The sequence below is a fragment of the Neophocaena asiaeorientalis genome, unplaced genomic scaffold (assembly GCF_003031525.2).
Source record: "Neophocaena asiaeorientalis asiaeorientalis breed wild unplaced genomic scaffold, Neophocaena_asiaeorientalis_V1.1 scaffold205, whole genome shotgun sequence".
Taxonomy (NCBI): Eukaryota; Metazoa; Chordata; class Mammalia; order Artiodactyla; family Phocoenidae; genus Neophocaena; species Neophocaena asiaeorientalis.
In genome coordinates this window covers 1,699,049-1,717,350 of record NW_020174369.1, presented here as the reverse complement: position 1 = coordinate 1,717,350, position 18,302 = coordinate 1,699,049, and the positions used below count along the sequence as shown (strand labels likewise).

Sequence of the window (18,302 nt, the reverse complement as noted above, 5' to 3'; positions counted from 1 at the left end):
GGCCCCCCTAAAAAAAAAAAAAAAAAAAAAAAAAAAAAAAAGTAGATTCTGTGTAGGTTTCAAGTCACTATCTAAAAATCACACTTGTTTTAACAGTTCTGATGCCCAGGATCTTCCCATCTGTCCATCATTAATACGTCCGCTGGGCCTCAGTTTGCTTAACAAGAGATAAGCTCGTGGGCCTAAAGATAAGGCTGGGCTCTTAGGGAGCTGCTATTGGGAGCCTCAGGGTTTTGTTAGGGCCTCCAAGTGTTCCATATCTATGCCTCCTGAGTAGATTGCAATGTTTCTTATACTTCAGCTTGATCAGGGTGGTCTCAGGTTTGATTTTATTTATCCTCTGTTTTCGGGAATGAGGGCCTAAGTTTTTAACTGTTTTGTGGCCTCAGGTGAGGTACCTCACTTTTGTATCTCGATTTCCTGGGCTACAAAATAGGGGTACTTCCGCCTGCCGATGCAGGGGACACGGGTTCGTGCCCCGGTCCGGGAGGATCCCACATGCCGCGGAGCGGCTGGGCCCGTGAGCCATGGCCGCTGAGCCTGCGCGTCCGGAGCCTGTGCTCCGCAACGGGAGAGGCCACAGCAGTGAGAGCCCCGCGTACCGCAAAAAACAAAAACAAAATAGGGGTACTGTATTCTCTGCTTCTAGAAGTGGTGTGAAGATGTAAAGCAACCAGGACAGCACTTGGTACATAGTAGGTTCTGTGTACATGTCAGTTCCTTTTACTTCCTAATGCCATCAATATCAGATGCTGCTCGAGACGTCTTACGATGATGTATTAAGTGAAGTAGAACATGACTTGCTCGCCTCATCTTGTCAGAGAGCCCCGTGGAAAGCTGCAACCTCCCTTGACTTTGCTATTTGTAACTCCAACACAAGGGAGGGAAAGACCCTTGAGTAAATGTCACCTCTCTTTGAGGCTCTGTAGTCTCATTCTCCAAACCGGATTAATAATAATAATAATTGTGTTTCTATTTGCATGCCTCAGAAAAAAGTATCAGTTGTCTTTTGGAAACAACACAGAGCCTCACGGTACAGAGCGTTTTTACCCATCACTTAATTTTGACCCTTCCAGTAACTCCGTGAGATGAGAACAGTTGCGATGACTATCATTTTAAATGTAAGAAATTCAAGTCCTTCATACTTAAGTGATGGGCCCAAGGCCAGAGCCTCTGATTCTAAACCCAGTGTTCTTTCATACATTAACAAGCTTCCAGCATAAGCGAAATCACAGCTCACCAAGGGCACATTCTCCAAGTTTGTTCATTCAAAAATCATTTTTAATCACCCAAGATGTCACATATTGTTATTTTAAAATGATATGTCTCTAATCCTACGTCACCCAGCTCTTAACCTGTCTGTCCATCCTGTTAATATGTTGCTGCACTAAAAGTGTCTTCTGTATGGATGGTCCTTAATGTATAGCTTTTGGACTAATTTCATTCGTTCATTCAAAAAGTAATTATGTATGGAGCACCTAGCCTGTGCCAGGTACATGAGGATGTAATAGCAACCACAGCCAGGTCCCCACCTTCAAGGCGTTTGGAGGTAACTCCTTGGGTACTCATGACAACCAGATGAGGAAACTGAGGTTCAGAGAGCAAAGTGACCTCTCCAGGGTCACACAGCCTGTGGCAGAGCCAGGATTAGGAGCCAGACCTCCTGCCTCCTTTTGGTCCAGAACTGCTATCACTCTGCACACCATCATGTTACTGAAATGGTCTACAGACGGGATGGACCAGCCGGGGGAGATGAGAATCAGGACCCAGGCACTTTCTGGCCTTCATCCTTTTAGCGCTTCTTCTAGCGTTCTGTCCTCAGCACACATGTGGTAAATGTTTGATGCTTAGAAGTTTCTTGTTTAAACTCCATTTACAGATGGGGAAACAAGGATAATAATATAACCGCCCTGCCCTCAGCAAGCTTATAGATCAGTCGGAATTCAGAGTGACCGGGAAGCTGCAATGTGGTTTGACAGCTCCTTTATAAGATAAAGCACATTTTACACCCTCCTTCAGTAGCCTGATGACTTTCCCATCTCCCCCCAGCAAGTCAAGGAGCGCCGATAAATCAGGGGCCGTATTCATCTTGTTCGCCACCACTGTCCTGGGTAAAGCACAGTGCGTGACACTTAATAGGTTCTTGGTAACTTATTTCTTAATGAAGGGATGCACCAGAGGTTACAAGAGTACAGAGGAAGGCTCAAATCGGTACTAGAGAGTCAGACAAGTCTCCCAAGAAGATATCCCGGCAGAAATAAATCTTAAAGGAAAAACAGGCAGATTGGTATCTCACCCATGGGACAACCAAGCAGAAAAGCTTTCTTCAATTATGCACAGTTTGGGTTTCGCCATCCCACTGCTTCTCCTCCATTTGCAGGCATAATTGAGAGTCAGCTGTGGTTCAACTTGCTAAGTGCCCATAGTGAGCAGTGAATTACAGGGAATAGAAAAACACTGTTTGTTTTGCTCAGGCAGGGGTGAGCTAGTAAAAAATAAAAGTGAGGGCTGGTAATTTATTGGCCCTCGTTAACAAGGACTCTGTAGGCATTCTTAGAGTATTCCTTTTAGACAGAGCTCACTTATCAGGAGCAAAGTAAGGTTTGCAGAAGTGGCTCTGAAAGTACATCTTTTGCGCAGCCATGCTCACTCAGAGTCATGTTTTTCACAAGAATGTGCACGAGCTTCTGGGAGTGTAGGATGTGATGTCAGAGGCAAAGAGGCACCTGAAACTGCTGTGGGAATGGTGGGGACAGGGGTGGGCAAAGGCAGACCGCCCAGGCTTAAGCTCCTGGCTCTCCGTTCACGGACTGAGGGACCCCCTCCAGGGCCCCTTTTCCTCTTCTGCAGCATGGGGACAGTTGTCATCCTCACCTGATAAGACAGAATGAGAATGTATGTAAACACAAATGTCTGGCGTGATGCCTGGCACACAGAAAGTGCCTAGCAGTGTTAGCTCGTACTGTTCGTGATAAATGTCGTGTTCCATAGCCAGAATGAGCTACATTTGAATCTGATCACTTACAAGCTTTGAAGCTTTGGGCAAATTTCCCGAACAACTCTGAGCCTCACTCTGTACTACGTAAAGTGGAGATGAGAATAACAACTTCTTAGGGTTATTGTAAGGATTTTAAGGTAAACGAGAGTGAAAATGACAAAGGGACTCAAGGAATAAGCTCAAATTCTTACTTATCTTAAGAAGAATGGTGTGGTTAGCTGGTCCCAGCCTAAAAGATACTTTGTCTTTTTCTTCACTGTTCTCTACGATTCTCAATGGTACACTTACCCAGCAGACACCTACCGAATGCCTACTGGCTGTTAGCACTGTGCTTGCTTTTAAGGGGCTCTCTGTCTGATGGAAAGAAAGACAGGTTATCAGACATTTAGAAAACCACTGCTGGCTCTTACCTCCCATGGAGGTTTGCGTTAAGCTTTGCTAGTTGCTGAGGATGAGCTAGTGATTGCTTTCCAACTGGAATGTTTCAGAGCAAGGCCCCTGATTGACTGATTTGAAAAGTATCTCACGCATCCACAGTTATTCATATGTATTTAGATACATATTTACATAAGGTATCAATGGTAAAGGAGATTATCATTCTAACACTTTACAGTATGATGGTACCTAATAGTTTTTGATTATTTACTCTCTTTTCTCTTGGATCCTCTCAGTAACCTGAGCGAGTAGCAGAGTCGGTAGCTCCAGTTTATAATGGTGAAGCTCAGAGGAGCTAAGTGACCTGCTTGGGGCTTGATAGTTACCACGTGGCCCAGTAAGACCAGATGGATGAGGAAGAGAAGAGAGGGAGGGAAGAAGTTACAGATAAGTGTTAAAAACCATCAGAGGGCTTCCCTGGTAGCGGGAGTAGAGTCCGCCTGCCGATGCAGGGGACACGGGTTCGTGCCCCGGTCCGGGAAGATCCCACATGCTGCGGAGCGGCTGGGCCCGTGAGCTATGGCCGCTGAGCCTGCGCATCCGGAGCCTGTGCTCCGCGACGGGAGAGGCCACAACAGTGAGGCGCCTGCGTACTGCAAAAAAAAAAAAACAACAAAAAAAATCAGTGATATTCTGGATTCTCGCTCACGCTTTTCCTGCCATTGATGGGCCCTTTTCTTGAGCAGAAACCTTTGATGATTATCAGATGGTTTGTACATGATCCCAACAGAAGCTGTACTTTGTCCTAGGACCTTGATATTTACTGTATTTTAAATACCCTGCATCTCAAATCAGCATGGACTAGTTCAAGCTCCACTGCAAACTGTTTTTAATCACTTTAGGCAACTCCTAGCACCTCCCTGGGCCTCATTTTTGTCTTCGGTGAGATGAGGGTTATTTTTTCCACCCCGTGATCTCTGAGGTCTCTGCGTTTTGCCTCCTATTCTGTGGTTCTGTGAGGAGCCCCATGGCAGACGCTTGTGGAATGATTCACATCCCCCCTCTCCTCCTCCAGTTTTCCTGAGAGAAGGAGCCTCACCCACAGCTTTCATGATCCCAGCAGCCCCTTCTTCTGGAAGTTGGGCCCCTCAGGGGCCGTGCTCACACATACTTAGCCATTGGAGGGGAAGCCTGGTTGCTTGGTTCTCGGAAAGCGTAGCACCAGAGTGTTTTGACTGTGTCACATTTGGTTTTTCCATAGGTTCCCACCAGCCAAAAGAAAGAAGGTGTTTATGATGTGCCAAAAAGTCAACCTGTAAGTGTAAGTATATCTCCTCCCTTCTGCTGGGTTCCCATGACCAGCTTTATGTTGACGCTATGTCTACAGTCCAAGGAAGGGAGCCGCCCTTCTGGATACGTGTCCCAACCTGTATGACTTTGCTGGGGAGCTCCTCAGTGGGTCAGGGGGAAGGGGGCAGGAGGCGGAAATGATGGGGTCAAGGAGGGGGTGCCAGTCTGCATGAAGGTCTGGCCCCATGAGTGGAAATGAGTTGAATCATGCAAACTACTGTGTCCAAGGGATTCAGAGTCTCAGGTGTTTTATGGAAAAAGTCTCCAGCCAAAGACTTCATTATATCTGGTCAAGCAGGGGGCAGTTCTTGGTTCTAGGAAGAGAGTTGCCCACCCAGTTTGAAAGTGGTCGAGAAGCTTCAGAGGGTCAGAGGGAGGGCTGGCCAAAGCCTTTGGAGTGTATAAGGGTCCAGCCAGTGGGCAGCACACTGTAGCAGGTATCGTGGGCTCGCAGAGAACCCAGAGAGCCCACTATATACCTGCACCCCATCTGCTAGTGGGACTCCTGGAAATCTGAGACACAAAGGAAAATCCTCAGCTCTGTGCCGCTGCTGGGCTCAGAACCATATTTAAGGCCTTCAGCTGGCACTCAGAAGGCACCCCCCACATAATCCAGGCAGCCCTGGGGAGCCAGTGCAGACTCTTGAGCAGGGGGACATGTGACTTTGCCACAGATAATGTAAGAAGAACTGGGGCGTTTAGTCACTGTTGATCTCATTCAACAATGGGTGGAAAGAGCGTGGGCTTTGAAGTCATGCTGACCCTCAAGAATCCCAGCTCTGGTCCTAACAGAGCTGTTAGGAGGCTAAGTGACCTTATCTGGACCATTGTTATCAGTTGTGGACCCCATACTGTGAGAGACATAAAGACAATCCCACATGTTTCAAGATGAGATTAATAATAACGTTTAAAACCCCATCCCATGAGGGGCAACTAAAGGGCCTGGAGATGTTTGGCCTGGAGAAAGGAAACCATAAATATGGAGATGGGCGTCCACAGGGCCATTAAATGGAAGGGGGATTATACTGCTCTGTATCAGCCAACTCTTGGAACCAAGACCAGTAGGTGGCACTACGAGAAAGCCAGCTCGAACTCCGAGTGAGGGTGACCTGCTGACAGTCAGAGCTGCTCCAGGGTGGAATTCTGGCACCTAAGGGAGTGAGCTCCCTGTCACTGGAGCTATACTAGCAGAGCCTTGGAGACCACCTGTCAGAAAGATTATGGGGCGGAGGCAGGGAGCAGGGATTCAAACATTGAATGGCTGGAGGGGCAAGACGAGCCTTTGCTGCGCCTTCCTGATTTGAGCTTCTGGATCCCCCAGTTGGGAGTCTTTCTGGTCCCTTCTGACCCTCCCCTGCCCCTGCTCCCCTTTTTCCTAGTGAACTTTCTCTCGGATCCGTGTCCATTTCTCTACCCCACTCTGCCAATACCTTGAAACGACCATATCCCACCTAAATACTGCTTCCAAAACCCCAATGCACATTCGTTTTACTGAAAAGACATGTCTGAATACCAGCCCTTTAAAAAACCCCGAGCCTAGAAACAGAGTAGGAGGCATGCAGCGTGGTGCCGCTCAGGGAAAGAGCAGTTTTTCTCCCCGAGCAGTTTTTCTCCCCGAGCCCTTTGCGTTTAATCAAGCCTCCGTGTCACGGAGACACCGGTCTGCGCTTCGAGTTTCAGTTAGGTCCAGCCCCTATCACACAGCTCCCTGCAATTCAGTGTGTACCTAAATTGCCTCACTTGCCCCTAACAGGCTTAGATACATGAGGAAACATGCTCCATTTGCCGCCTTGGTTTTGCGAAGTCATTAACCCATCTGGCCACACCACCTCCATGCTTAATAGCTCCGAAAAAAAAAAAAACAAACTTCAGACTCCTCAGCCTGACGTACCCGGCACTCGGGTCCCAGCCTCTCTGTATCTCTGACCTGCCCCCTCCTGGTCCAGCTCGATGGAACTCTACAGTTTCCTGGGGGAGTCACGCCTTCCCCCAACATCCTAGCTTAGTGTCAAAAATCGTGTTTTGGGGTTGGCCAAAGGTATTCTTCCAGGAATACCTCCGACCACACAGTGTTGGAATTCTTCCTCTTCTTCATTCCTTCCAGGAGCTTCCTGAGGTCCTTGTGTTACCAGGAGCAAGCCCGGGTCTGGTTCACAGCTGCTCTAGGAATAGTATATATTTATTATATATAATCATATATAATAAATATATGAATGACTCTGCCCCGTAGAAGGAATTTATGATAATCCCTGCTACTTTTTTTAATGGGAATTCCCTGTTATTCTGATTCCAAAATAGTCATTAACGATACATACCGAGGTTTTCCTTGGAAAATATCGGAGCGGCCTGAATGGCCCGCAGTGGCTCCCAACCCACTCTTCCATAAAGCCCTAGAAGCATCTGATGGTGATGATGGCTTTTCCATGAACTACCTGAGTATTAATAAAAGCCTATGAGAGGCAGGAAGTAAAAAGCACAATTTCAAGTTAGAGGCAGATGGACGCCGCTAGAATCTTAGTTCCTGTTCTTACTGCCTGTGGGACATCTGATACGTCTCCTTGCCCCTCTGAGTCTCAGTGTTCTCATCTTCCAAAAGGGGTTTTGGAACCTAACTTGCAAGATGATTTGAGGAGATAATAGTCGATGTATTGGAAAGTTTGTCCCACTTGCCTAAACCTCCCAGAGGTGCTTTACATACCCCACGTCCCCCGCTGCTCTGACATCTCCCTGTGTTCCAGGTTCCCCCCGGAAGCCCTGCCTCTCTGCTGAGCGTACCTTCCCTAGGATACCTCTGTGCCCCGAAAATCCCTGCCATGTTGTCACTATTTGCTCCCTCACCACCTGCTCCTTACCCAGAAAGACAAACCAAAGACAACCAAAGTAGGCCATGTTAGGCAGCTTCCAGGGAGTTTGGGTCTCCCACAAGTTTCCCACAAGAAGGGAGACTGCCCAATGGCCTATTGGTCTAGGGACCACCTGGTTTCTTCTTCCTTGGGACGGGTCTGCGTGGAGTCCTAATAAGGGACTCAGCTTGGGGCTGTGGTTGGGGAAAGCCACCAACCAGCCCCAAAAGAAATGGCCACTGGGTCTTCAGAGTCAGATCTGGGTATGGCTCTCATCCTGGCCACCTACTAAGGATCCTTGAGTAGCTTTTTGCATCTCTAAGCCTCAATGTCCTCATCTGTAAAAAGAAAGTAATGCCTACCTTGTAGCTTTGTTTAGAAGATTAAAGGAAACATTTATGTAAAACTCTTACGGGGATATGGAGTAGATTAAATGCAAACATTTCCATTTGTTGCTCTAACAAGCTGGGTACCAGCCAACAGTTCTCACCGAGATGGGGATCGCCAAGTATTCTAGGTGATGACGCACCTCCTCTGGGAAGCCTTTCTTACCCCAGAGTAATCAGCCCCTCTGGGATACCTCTGTCCTTCTCTTTGCAATGATCATAAAGGATTTTTTTCTCTTAATGTATCCATGTGAGCCATTGGACTTCGGGGTTAATGATAGCCCTGTGTAGTTTTTGCCTAAAGACTAAATGAGCTTATGTATGTGAATCAGCCCAGTGCTTGGTGCACAGTAAGGATTCAGTAGCTGTGAGCTATTATTCTATTTGTTTTCCTTACTTTTCTGCGAGCTCCTTGAGGACAGGAATCACTTTTAATCATCACTATCCCTAAGGTAACTCTTCTTGGGATTTCTGATCTCTTTGAGATTTTGCTGGTAGACTCTTTCCCCAGAAAGAAACATGTGTGCACATGTAAATTTTTGTAGTCCTTGAAACCGACGGGATCCCTTGATCTCAGCTCTAGAACCTCTGTCTAGACCTCTGTCTAGACCTCTGTCTGTCTAGTGGCTCGTCATCACTGTTCCATGGTCAGAGATATCCTCAGTAAGGTGGCAAATTTGATGTATTGGGGATTTCAGAGTTTTAGGGCAGCAGAAGTTAGAATTCACTGTGTTTGTTATATCGTTCTTACCCACCTCAGTGCATCAACTTATGGGAGCAAAGTTTTGTTTCGATTAGCTGGGCCCCAGGTCTAGGCAGAAAGCCAATTCCATGTCTTCACTCCCTCACATTTACTTATCCCTGTGGTAGTTTTACATCCCCCTTGTCCCATGACCATAAGATGCTCAGATGTACTGACCCTTTTCTTGTTCTGTTTTCTCAAATAACACGTTAGGATGCTTTTGTTTGCTTATTTTACTTTGCACCTGTAATAGCCCCTTCTTCCCGCAGATTTGTCCTTAAGGTCATGCTTTGCTCCCCTCCACCATTTCCTGGGAACTCTAAGCCCAGATAAGGATTAATCCCACTCACTCCTAGAAATATACATTTCATCCCTTCCTGGTCCAGGCAGTCAAAAGCTTTGCATGGGGGCTAATCTTTCCTGTATCTTAAATATGTGAGTCTATTTCTATGTCAGGATCTCTGAAATCCAGTGGCATAAATGCTTGCTGACAGGAGATGTTGGATGGCTAGAGCTAGGAAGGTTTCAGGAAAGAGGGTACAACTTGGGCAAAGCCTTGAAGGATGAGCAGGATTCGAACAGGCAGATGAGGCATGGAAGCACTTCTGGGCAGATCACTGGGGTCCTGGCTCCTGAGTCCATACTGCCTTTACTTAGCAGTACTCAGACCTGGTTAATTTCTCATCCATTTCTCATCAATTTCCCTCTCAAAGACGTTGGGGGAAGACAGGTAGTCTCCCTTTCTGCCAGCTGACTGACCATGCTGTCATGTTCTTTAGACAAATACCCTGGCCTCTTTGGGAATGTCAAAAATGCACATTCCTAAGTGGGGAAGAAAGTGTCTGCATTCATTATTTAGTGCTTTTTGCACTCTGTTAGCCTTTGGACATGATCTAGTTCCACAGCGGGGCATTCACAGGCTGCTGAAGGGCCCGTTTCAGACCCTTTTATGCCCCACGGCACTGAACTTGGTTGAGACTTACTGTGAAGGTCACACTGTTTCAACGACACAGGCCTAAATCTTAGTATGACTTATGCCATTTTTGCATGAGAAATACTTTGCGCTTTTCTTCTCCCCTCCGCTTTCGCCCTCATGTAATATTCTTTCAGCTGTAAAAGATCTTTAATCCTTCACCTTTTAAATTGCCCAGTTTAAAAGCCTTTTATGTAGTTGTATTAGGCATGAAAGACTTTCTAATTATTGGTAATAATGAACCAGTGAATTCTAGCTGAACTTTTCCTGGCCTTCAACAGAGAGATTCTGAAAAGTTTGGCATCGTGGTAAATAGGAAGGACACAGATTGTCAAATGGATACGTTGACCTCAACATTAATTTCTTTTTGGTGAAACACGGATTCAGAAATTGAAAGGAATGATCAGACCTCCCTGAGGTTCTTTCCTCCCTTTGTCAATCACTTCGACTTCCTGAGACTTTTTTTCGCTGGGCTGCAGAGCGGAATGGATGACCATCCACTACCAACATCTCAGGCCTTTTGGGAGACTCATGCGGCAATGTGAAAGCATTTCCTGTGATAGTGAGGGGTCGCTTTTATGAGATGCTGTGGAAGTAAAGATTGAGGGATGGGATGTATTAGTTGCTTCTGTTTATGTGCTGTCCTATGATTAAGAGAAAGGCTCAAGTTTAATGACAAGGGAGGGCAAAACTGGGCTCAAGATGAGAAAGAAATTTCAGGCCATCTGAGCTGATTTTCAGAAGAAGGGACAGCCTCTCAGAGTAGCGAGCTCTATGCCCCTAGAAGTAGTTAAGCAGCAGATAAATGGTTCTATAAGGGAATGCTTGTATTGTAAAGGTGACTACAGTGGTGGACCTCAGAATCGTTCATCTCCTCTGGCACTCCATTTGCCCCTATGTACTTAACTCATCGTCTTGCTGCCAGTAGCTCAGCTGCCAAGCCGTGTATCCCACAGGCCCCGTTCGTATCTTCATTTATTATCACCTGGCTTTAAAGGAGCACACCTTGAAGTGCCCAGCAATAAGTTGTGGGCTGGCCCTGTGAAGTTAGTGCCCTGGATGGGAAGAAGTTTACGAAGTATTAAAATCAAGTCAAATCACTGAGCAAGCATTGGGCACAGAGTAGGTGCTTAAAAAATTGTTCCTCCTTAGTGTCCTTCTAGAGAGCTTGAAATCAGGGCTCTAGATCTGAAAGGAGCCAGGCTGGGAGAAACTGGTAAACATCCGGATGATTGGATATGAAGTCCGGGCCTCCATTCAGTTTCTTCCTTTGTTTTATGATGCCAGGACAGTAGCCATAGGTACCGTATCTAAAGCTAACGTAGCTGTGGAAAAAAGCAGGCAGACCCCACTGAGCATCTGCTCTGTGCCACGGACAGCCTAGGCTCTGGTCTCGGCTTATCTCCTTCAGTAATCACAACCCTGCGAGGAGGTAGCTGTCATTTACACATAAGGAGTCTGAGGCTTCGAGAGGTCACGTAACTTACCCACGATCACAGAGTCAGAATTTGAACCCTACATTGTTTTGACTCAGGCACCCACACAATTTCCACTAAAATATACTGCCTTTAGAATTAAAGAAAATGCAAAGTCCTCCATCTCCTGGTCAGAATCACCTTACCCTCACCTGCTCAGAATTAGTACTCAGGCTTCAGTTCCCATCTCCCATTACTCATTGGTTTTGAGCACTTAGAGCTCTGGAGGCCCAACACTCCCTGCCTGGCTGTGAACACCTCTCTCGACCTCTGGACTGAATTCTATGAGGGCGTGGCCATGTCTAAGCCATTTCTGAACCCTCACTCTGCCTGGCACACTTTCTTCATCCCGATGTTGAAAAGATATTTTTGAACGTTAAGGAGCACATCTTGATGAAAGCCACCCACCTCTGAAGCTCAGAAAGCTGTCCGTTTTGCCACCCCTTCCCCCAACCCTCCAAACTCCTTGGTGTTTTTCTACAAGACCCCTGTCCCCCTACAATCAGCATCTGCTTGGTTTCCCTTGCCCTAGATTTATTTCTATTTCTCTGCTGCAAATGTAGGAAGAGGCAATCCATTCATGTGAAGGATTTCAAGAATTCTCTGGACAGCTCTTCCCTACACCCCCGTCCCCCATCGTTCATGGCAAATAAAATTTCATTCACAATTTAGCGGTTAGTTTTTCCTTTAGTTTGAAATCTGGATCAAGATGTTGTGTAATTGGCTTAAATCTAGTCTGAACATTTGTCAATTTCACTTCCTCGTTAAGCGCCACCTTGTAGGGAGATTATAATGATCACAACACAGTTAACATAGGTGTCGCAAGGGAGGATATCATCCCGAAGTGAGGGAAAGGAATCTGAATCTGTGTATTCCCACAAATGAAAGAGAAGCTTGCCTCTTCTGATGTTTCTTGGGTGGACTTTCTTTTAGCTGTACTTAAAAATTTTTCCTGGGATAGAATCCTAAATTTCTAGAATCTTAGAGTTAATAGGAACATTAAGAGATGCTATCTAGTTTAGCCTTCCCACCAAAACAAGAATCCCCCAAGGTTTGTGATAAGTGCAGACGAACATCTCTGACTCTTGGGTTTCAATTCACATACCTGCAGTGACAGACCTTCATTACTTTTGTAATCCCAGCCATCTGATTTCTACAAAGCCCTTCTTTATTTATTTATTTTTTGGAGTTCCTTACAACTTCTATTCACTTATTTATTCATTCACTCATCCATTTAGCAAATATTTACTAAGAGCCTCCTACCTGCCAGACAGTGTGCTATTCCCTAGAGATATAAAGATGAACAAGACTAGCTGCTTAAGAATCTTAATGGTCTCAGGAAGAAGATAGACATGTAAGAACAATTACAATCAACATAATCAAGGTTGTGAAAGGCTGTGTCCAAGATGCTATGGGAGCAGAGTGGATGGGGCAGTAAACTTTGCCTGAGTGAGTTTAGTGAGGTCTTCACCCAAGGGATAGAGTTTAGGTGTAATCCTAAAAGATGGTGGGAGTTTGGCACTGGAGAACGGGTGGAACAGTATTCAGGAAGAGGGAACCGAATGTTTAAAAGCACTGAAATGTGGAAAAGCCTCACTTATCCCAGGGACTGATGAGCAGTCTGGGATGGCAGGACCACAGGATGCCTTCATGGGAAAGGAGACAAGGATACCAAGGGAAGCCGGCCCCAGGGAGCAAAGGGCCTGAAATGTGGTGCTGAGAAGCTGGGACTTGTTGGGAGACCACTGTTGCTTTCAGGTGGTGGAGTGACACTGTTGGGGTTGTATTTTTCAACATCACTCTGGTGGCCTGCGGCAGGTGGCTTGGCAGGTGGGGAGGAGACCGTTATGTAGCTAGCGGAGTTACCTATGTGTCTCTGTCAGGAAAACAGAACCCACACCAGGCAATTTAATAAAGGGAAAGAACATGCGGAACTAGTTACCAAGGTCTTAGAAAAGCTGAAAAGCCAGATGGGAAACAGTGGGCCAACCCAGATGAGTCACAGTTGGAAGTTACTACTAGAGTGATCCCTAGCACTAAAAGGACAAAGGAAGGCAATGGTGTTGGCAGAGCCCAGGAGCTGGGGCTGCCATCAGGCACTGAGACCACAGAGGGAGCTACCTGGTGGGAGCCGAGACCATAGTGAAAGGGGCTGTCTGGTGGAAACCATGGAGAGACGATCGCGGCCATGTTTGCCCAGAGTAGGTGCTCAGTACTTCGTAGGCAACATGGGATGGCCCTTAAAAGTGTGAGCCTTGAAGACTGACTACTTAGGCTTGAAAAGTTTCTCCCTCCATTACCAGCTACGTAACCTTGGGTGGATTATTTAAACTTCTCTGAGTCTCCGTGTGTTCGCTTATAACATGAGGATGATGACCGTTGTACCTACCTCATGGAGTTCTTTTGAGGACTTGAATAAGGTAACGCATGGAAAACATTTAGAACAGCCCCTGACATATAGTAAGTACCCAGTAAGTGTTAGCCATAGTCATTATTATGAGCTATTCTATGAACGAAGGACTGTACCAAGTATTTCAAGAAATATGACGATGAGTGAGACCTGGCTCAACCTCTAGGGTGCTTTTAGTGTCCCTAGGGGCAGTAAGGAGCCGGAGTACCTTCAGTTCTCCCTGCCCGAGCAGTAATGCCAACAAGATCACGTTTAACAGGGGAGGGGGCTGAACCTGCAGGGGAGTGCCAGGGCTGTGGGGTGAAGATAACAAACAACTGTGACTACCAGATGTTGAGCACCACCAAGCCAGGGCCTGTGGAAGGCACTTAACGCCCTGCGTCAAGACATTTCCAAATAACCCTAAGATGTAGGTCTCTTCTCTACTATAAAGGCTGCTGAAGATAAGAGAAGTGAAATCAGCACGGCCAGAAGAGGCATCACTAAGAATCTAATCCAGCTCTCTCTGACCCTGAAGCTAGGGTGACCTAGTTTATCATCCAGACTGGGTCGCTTTTGAAATGGAATGGGGGGCGGGTGCTATTAATAATTCCATGAGGACTGTAGGCAGGAATGGGAGTGATCTGAGGCAGACCAGGGTGTGGGTCCATGCTACCCAAGCACAGTGAACGCTCTTCCCACTGGGTCCAGCTGTCTCTAAGACCGGAACGTAGTGAGAGTTCAAAGAGAAGAGAGGCGCTCTCTATCCATTTTGTTCCTGAAACTCTTTGCCAATCACGCTACCTGTGCTAGAGCAAAGACAGTACTGTCCCCAAGATACAGGTGCCCCAGTGCACGCCTGCTCCTTCAGTGGGCATAAACCAAATTCCTTGGAGCTCTGTGACATGCTAAGAAAATGGGATTCAGGGCTGTCTGTTAACTGCTGCTGCTATGAGTCTATCCTTATTCCTCTAATACAGATCATTAACATTTACAGAACTTTAACTACAGCAACTCTAAGGAGCAGAGCTGTGATATACAGTTTCCCCATAAACATCCATTGAGGCTGACACGCGTTCTCTGCTGGTACAGTAATTCAGCATTTCTGGACAAGTCATCGTGTTGAAGCTCTTTCTTCCTCCCTTAACTGCTGTTATTAGTGGTCGCAGAAGAATAATGAACTCCAGTTGTAAAAAAGGAGAAAGTGATATATTAACGATCATGGAGAATAAAAATACATAGATCAGTGACAGTCTCAACCTAAAGCGTAAAAACCTCGTTACAAGAAACAAGTGTTTGCAGAGCACTTACTGGGGGCCAGGGAGTGTGTGCGTTGCTTGGCAAGCTGTGTCTAGTTCAGTGATTCCCAAAAACCATATTGCCTAACAGTCATTGGTGACACTTTTAAAAACACGACTTCCTCGGCCCCCGCCCCTGTAGATCTGCTTTGGTAAGGCTTGCATATATTTATATATAATGGGAGATTTACAAAGTTCCCCCACTGGATTCCAACACTCCACTACGTTTATCTAGTTTAGTTAACATGACAACTATTATTTTCTCCATTTGGTGAATGAGAAGATTGAGGTTGGGTTGCTAAGGGGAGACGGAAGTAAAGTCTGATGATGCAGGATGAGGCCCTTGCTTCTCCACTTGTGCATAAAGAATGACTCCATGTTAAGGTGACATTCGCTCTCACTTGTTACACTACTTTTCCCCCTCTCCACCTCTCATTTTTCTACCTATCAGAGAGTCCTGTCAGCGTATCATCATGTTTCTTTCCAGCAGCTTAGCAGCTGCCTTATCTCCAGTATTACTCCTTCCCACCATTGCGTGCCGTCAACATGGTACTCTGGTTTTCTCCCCCCCCTTCCTGTATTTGTAATCTGGTAGCCTTGTCTCTTTGTCTGTGTCTAGGCTGTTGTTTCCACTGTCACCTCGGAAGTCCTAGCCCCCTTACCCCTGTCATCACTGTAGGGATAACACTTGCAGTGTGATTGGGCCGTGGTCCTCCAGAGAGGATGGCCGTGGACTTGGCACAGACTTGAACTACCCACTGTGGCTGCTCCTTCCAGAACCCTTACGTCTCACCCTCATCGTAAAACACACATTGTCTCACACCTTTTGTTCTCCTCACCCTAGCATAATTCTTAAGAGTACGTACTTCAAAGTTCACCCACTTAGGTGAAAATCTTAGCTCTGCCATTTACTAGCTGTGTGACCTTGGGCAATTTCATTGACCCTTCTGTGCCTCAGTTCCCTCCTCTGAAAATGAGGATAGCAGTAACACCTACATTCGTCATGGTAATTAAATGAGTTATTGTACGAAAGCACGTTAGAATAGTGGCTGGTTCATACAGAGGAACTTCCGTCTAAGCATCAGCTATTATGGTTATCATCCTGCTTGACCCCTGCTTGGCCAAGAAGGGATGAGGTCTTAATGTTACTATTTAGCTCATTCCTTTCTCTTTAGACCAGAATGGACTGTTTGGGGTATGTTCTAGAGACAGAATCAGCATTTCTTCGAATGATTGGATGTCAGGGTGTGGGAGAGAGAGGGATCAAGAGTAACTTGTACATTTGGGGACTTGATGGACCTAGAAAAACCAGAAATAAGGATCTCAACCACTTGTGACATAAGCAGAGATACTGATTAAATTAAAAAGGTCTTTCATAAGACATAGCAAGGACGCAGGTAAAGAGGGTCTCTGCTTGTGGGATCTGTATGAGATCTCATTGAATATGCCATCCTGTAGCCCTAGCTCCATTGTCTTCAGAGTTGGGGTGTCCAGCACCAGAGAACAAACAGGAAAAAAAGGCAGAGATCAGAGCACAGGTGTCAAAGTGACAAACGTGGTGTTCCCTTGACCCTATAGTAGTTCGCACAAAGTGCCCCTTTTGTTTTAATTTTATCGTTTCTGCAATACTGGAAGGTACCTCCTAGAACTAGGCTCTGGTCACTTATGCATTTTTCTGTTCAAGCATTCTTTCCTTCCTCCTTCCACAAATATGGTCTAGTGTCCATCGTATGTCACGCACAGACACAGGGGCTGTAGAAGTCAGACCAGGTCCCGTCCCTTGCACAGCTCACGGTTCATGGGAGAAGGCTGCCAACAAGCAAGTAAACAGACACGCAGAGCACAAAACCGAAGAGGAAAATGTGACAGGAGCTGGGAGCTGTGACTGTATGTAGGTACATAGAGGAGGTCTCTAGGGACATGACACCTGAGCCAAGATCTGAATTACGAGAAGAAACCAACCAGGTGGAGAGTAGAATCAGGACAGGGAAAGACGAGGGCAAGGGCCTTGAGGCAGGAGTGTTCTAGGGGTCCAGCAGGAACACGGAGAAGACGGGTGTTGGCCAGAGTGTGGTGGGAAAGGGGAGAGTGGTGGCGGATGAGCTCAGACTCAGAGGCAGCAGCCGAGCATGGACAGTAGTATAGATAATGGTAAGCAGTTTGGATTTTATCCCAAGTGTAACAGAAGACGGTGGAGGGTTTTCATCAGGGCAGTGAACCTGATCTGATCATTTTAAAATATCACTCTGGCTGCCGTGTGGGAGATGAACTAAAGGGGGAAAGGAGAATGCTGCCGAGGAGAAGGAGAGGGGCAGGCAGAGGAGTTGGGGTACGTCCTAGAGATAGAATCAGAGTTTCTTAAAGAATGATTGGCTGTCGGGGTGTGGGAGAGAGAGGGATGGAGAATCACTTTGACACTTGGAGATTTGAGCATCTAGGCCTGAGTTGGTAGCCTTTACAGAAATCAGAAGACAAGGGAAGAACAGGTTTGGGGAGATCAAAAATTCTTTGGACCTGTTAAGTTTGAGTCTGGACAGTATGGGATGCAATCATTTTATCATTTGCCGGGGAGGATGGTAAGGCCAAGTATTGGCTGGACTTCGAGTAGTGAGGAATGTCAGAGATTGACTGCCACCCTCGAGCCGCCGATGGGTCTCGCTAATGGGAAGGACTTGAATTCAGAAGAAAATGCCATCCAGATATTAGAAGAGCTAGAAGAATAGCATATTTCTGTTCTTATAACTTTTTCTGGAACATCCCCCTAGTATTTCTTTGAAATTAGAGCCGGAGCCATTTACTCTGATTACAAAGTCTCATCAGGTCAAATGACAGTGGATACGACATCCTTTTTGGAGTTTACGATAGCAAATGCCATGTCTCTGTGAGTGAGTGAGTGTGTGTGTGTGTGTGCGCGCGCATGCACACATACATGCTGAGCATTTGAAAACACCATAAGGACTACCATGCCCTCTGCCTTGTAAATCATGCTATCACCAAGTTTCTTTCTGTTCAGTTTTCTATTCTCTTGTATATGCAAGTTCATCCATTTACTCTTTCTGTTTTTTTTTAAATCTGTCAGTTCAGTGTATTTTGTTTTTGTGTGTTAGCCCCTGGGCTATTTAGACATTAGGAATACAAAGATGAATAAGATACAGTTTCCCATACAAGGAACTTAGTGTCACGAGGTCATAGTCTGTAGTAGAGAAGAGAGAAAGCAATCAACCATTATAACTGGACATGTGTGATGCCCAGAGGAGGATCATCTAGTCCATCCTGAGGGCCTTAGAGGAAGGCTTAGAACAGGTGAGTAGACCCAAGTCTCCAGGGTCTCCTGATGAACAAGGATGGGGAGGGCAGCCCATCACAAGGAGTAGCTTGTACCAAGGCCTGAGAGGGTAAGGAATATACTGAGAGACCTGTTAAGAGGGCAGGTGAAATCATGACACAAAGTTACAAACTATTTATAGGTTGGA

General features: G+C 46.3%; 1 protein-coding gene across 6 annotated transcripts in view; it reads left to right on the top strand.

Annotated features, from left to right (window-relative positions):
* The window catches only part of DAB1 (DAB adaptor protein 1), a 282,989-nt gene that overhangs the window by 217,327 nt on the left and 47,360 nt on the right, over positions 1 to 18,302 (top strand). For 5 of the 6 annotated variants that reach the window (XM_024756252.1, XM_024756249.1, XM_024756247.1 and 2 more), the window contains exon 6: positions 4,635 to 4,694. In XM_024756252.1, coding sequence (XP_024612020.1) covers positions 4,635 to 4,694 — 60 coding nt within the window. The remainder of the gene's footprint in view (positions 1 to 4,634; positions 4,695 to 18,302) is intronic. The other variant, XM_024756248.1, reaches the window with a different exon arrangement.